General features: G+C 41.9%; 1 protein-coding gene across 1 annotated transcript in view; it reads left to right on the top strand.

Annotated features, from left to right (window-relative positions):
* LOC143277784 (neuromedin-U receptor 2-like) overlaps window positions 1-2,683 on the top strand; it is a 3,925-nt gene extending 1,242 nt beyond the window's left edge. The window contains exon 2 of the mRNA XM_076582687.1: window positions 1,636-2,683. Coding sequence (XP_076438802.1) covers window positions 1,643-2,683 — 1,041 coding nt within the window. The 5' untranslated portion in view covers window positions 1,636-1,642. The remainder of the gene's footprint in view (window positions 1-1,635) is intronic.
* The last annotated feature ends 1,075 nt before the right edge of the window (window positions 2,684-3,758 follow it).

The following is a 3,758-nucleotide window of genomic DNA, read 5'->3' as shown; positions in this document are numbered from 1 at the left end:
CCCGGGACCCTCAGATTGAAAGTCCAAAGCTTTAACCACTCGGCTATTGCGCCCGTCAGGCATATTTTCAGACATACAAATGGCTCTCTGTCACAGAGAAAATTCAAGAGCCCCCCTCCTCCCATTGTGACTTTTCCACACAATGATTGAGAACACCACTTACACTATCACTGGTGTCTCTGGATCGATTGCTATAGGGAGTGACTGTACACCGTCAATACCTGTACCGTCAATATGAGACGAAGCCACAGTCATAGCAGGCATACAGTATCACAAACTGACACAAGTTTACAGTTGGGCCAACAGCAAAGTGAGAGTTGTATTATCGATGGTTTCTCAGTTGCAATGGGAAATCATTTACAGCTTAGTCTTTTGTGAAGGAATATGTGATTCTCAAACTGAGAGGCAAAATTGCACTGGCTCTTTGTGCTGCAGCCTTGGGAGCTAGCTGGCCTTTGGGAACGATCCCAACGCCAACTGTCCTAAAACCCTCATGACCGAGAGAGTGGAGGAGTAACCTGGGCAAAGACACTCTCCACTGAGATCAATTTCTAGCACAGATAATCAGGACAGCAGTTTCCTCTACTGTTCTGATGGTCATAGTCGACTGACAGACAGAATTCAAGTGCCACCCCACCCCACCCCACCTCCACCACCCATACCTAATTGCAGTCTTCGAAGGATGTCCATTTTACATTTCCCTTTTTAAAGTTTGCACAGTTATTCATAATGAGCAGAAGGTTGTTTAGTTATTAACTACTCTGGATTCCATCCACTATACTGTCGTTTTTTGACTCACTTGTGTAAACAAAGTGAGTATGTTTTAACCCGGTGTTCGGTTGTCTGTGTGTGTGTGTGTGTGTGTGTGTGTGTGTGTGTGTGTGTGTGTGTGTGTGTGTGTGTGTGTGTGTGTGTGTCTGTGTGTCTGTGCGTCTGTGTGTCCGTGGTAAACTTTAACATTGACATTTTCTCTGCAAATACGTTGTCAGTTGACACCAAATTAGGCATAAAAATAGGAAAAATTCAGTTCTTTCCAGTCATCTTGTTTAAAACAATATTGCACCTCTGGAATGGGCACAAAAAAAATTAAAAAACGACGCCTAATTATATGCAAACTGCATTTACTGTTATATTTATATTTTTTGTATTCTCTAAACTTGGCACTTTGATCTGATATTCTGACCCAACAACAAGAGCAGTCATTATTATCATTTTCTGTTCAAACAGGAACTTCTTTTGCTAAGCATGGAAGTTTTATTATTTTGCAAACGTTATGGTGCAGATAGTAAAAAAGGGAAATTACTCTGTAATTAATGCTAGGGGACTTAATTTGCTTAAACTGATCTTTCTCATCTTAAACATTACATTTTGAAATTATACTCAATACATAAAAAGCTTGGATTTTTTTTAAAGTGTAGCACAAATGAGTCTTGAAGGCCTTGCCTCTCTTGTTTATTTATAGTCTGTTCATCTAAGATGATGATATTAGATACTATACTGTCCTATGGTAAAAAAGCAATATCTTTTTTTTCAGGTCTGTCATGTCATATGGAAAAACATAACTATGAATAATGATTATAATCATAATTATGATATTATACTAAATTCTTAATTGTACTAAATTCTTATTTTCAGATCACAGATGGATATAGGTGATGCCCACAATGACTCCATCACAGGAGAGTATAGTACCAGACCCTCAGAAGAGATACCATTGGACTCCATTCCACTTTACCACATCGCCAATTACCTGTTCTCCACCTGTTGCCCCATCATCATTCTCCTGGGAGTCTTCGGAAACGTCATGACCATCGTCATCATGCACAGAATGACGTCAGGTGAGACCTCCATCAATTATTACTTCACTGGTATGGCTGTCATGGATTTGATTTTGCTCATTTTCTCGTGCGTAACAGAATGGGTCTTCTTCACTTTCCACTATCGCCTGCAGGATTCCAGCAGTCTTGCCTGCAAACTTGTCACGTGGTTGTACACAGGGTCTGGGACTGTGAGTTGTTGGTATCTGGTGTGTTTAACCCTTCACAGGGCGATGTCTGTAGTGTGGCCGCACCGTGTCAACGTGCTCTGCTCGCGTCGTGCAGTCCTGGGTCTTATTACCGGAATCGGTCTGTTCTTTGCTGCTCTTTATGCACACTACCTCTTCGGCATGGACCTGGTTTCTTCAGACGGGGATGCCAGTTATCGATGCTTGATGAAGCCAGGAGTCTATTCCAACTTCGTCTTTGGTGTCTTCACGTACATCGAACTTACGATTTATTCTCTGCTCCCGTTCCTTTGTCTTGTGCTCGGAAACAGTGTGCTGGTCTGGAATTTGATTCTTTCGGTCAAAGACATTCGTGAAAAGTTAAATCAAGGGAACACTGAACAGATTTTGGCGCGTCAAAGAACGGCCAATTCCGTGACCGTGACTGTTATTGTAGTGTCCATCGCCTTCATCTTTTTGACCCTGCCAGTGTCTATCAACTACATCCTGTCTTATTTCGCTCGTGAGTACAAGGAGGTTTCTGGTTTCGAGTACGCCAAGGCTCACCTTATCTACACCATCTGTTACCTGCTGTCCTATACTAACGGCGCCGTCAATTTTTACCTGTACTGTCTGACCGGGAGGAGGTTCAGGGAGGAGTTCTTCAGGGTCATCCGCTGTGGGAGGGTCACACAGTGACGTGTCAGTTCACTGCAGATGGAAAGGAAGGGGTGTGTGGTAATCCTTCGCAAATACATCGGGGAAGGAAGGAACGATGGTGGTTTGAAAAATGATTATCATTGAGTGTATTGGGGGGGGGAGAGTAAAATTAAGAATCATGATTAATGATGATGATATTGACTTCTAAATCAAAACAAAACAAAAAAACAAAAACAAAAAAAACAAAAACAAAAACAAGAAAACTACTACTACTATTACTGTGAGACCTGAAAATTGAAAGCAAATCACCTCATAGGCAGTCAGTGCATTCATATAAATTTCTTACAGAAAACACATCTTGTGTATATGCGTGTGCACGTGTACGTGTGTACGTGTGCCTTTGTGATTGTCTGCATATTGTGTAGGCGAGTGCACGTACAGGCGGGTATGATACACGCGTGCGTCGGGAGCAGGGTGGGGTGTTCGAAAGTTGAAGCCAAAGTCAATATGGTTTTATTTGTTAGGATCTTGGCGCATGCAAAAGCAGTTCACGTGGTCTACATGAAGGTACTGAAAATATACATATTCCAGAGAGCTTCTTCTTACTGAGTGTCCTTTACATATGAACTACAGAGTCATAAAATAGTGTTTTTTTGTTGGTGTGTGTGTGTGTGTGTGTGTGTGTGTGTGTGTGTGTGTGTGTGTGTGTGTGTGTGTGAACAGTGCACTGACAGTAGCCTTTCACATCATGGTCTTTGGCAGACAGTGGGCTGGCTCCATGTGCCCATCCCCGTGACACCAGTCCAGTGAGTGATATTTGGTCAGTGACGAAGACATCATAAAGATTCACTTGACAAAGACTTGATGAAAACTTGACGAAGACTTGATTAAGCCTTAACAAAGACCTGATAAAAACTTGACGAAGACTTGATTAAGCTTCACCTGACGAAGACTTGACGAAGCCTTAATGAAGACCTGATAAAAACTTGACGAAGATTTGATTAAGCTTCACTTGACGAAGCCTTAACAAAGACCTGATAAAAAGTTGATGAAGACTTGATGAAAACTTGATGAAGACTTGACGAAGGGTTGAGGAAGACTTGATGAAAACTTG

The sequence above is a fragment of the Babylonia areolata genome, chromosome 35, assembly GCF_041734735.1.
Source record: "Babylonia areolata isolate BAREFJ2019XMU chromosome 35, ASM4173473v1, whole genome shotgun sequence".
In the NCBI taxonomy this organism is placed as follows: domain Eukaryota; kingdom Metazoa; phylum Mollusca; class Gastropoda; order Neogastropoda; family Buccinidae; genus Babylonia; species Babylonia areolata.
Note: the sequence above shows the minus strand (reverse complement) of the source record. Positions and strands in the feature narration are given on the sequence as shown.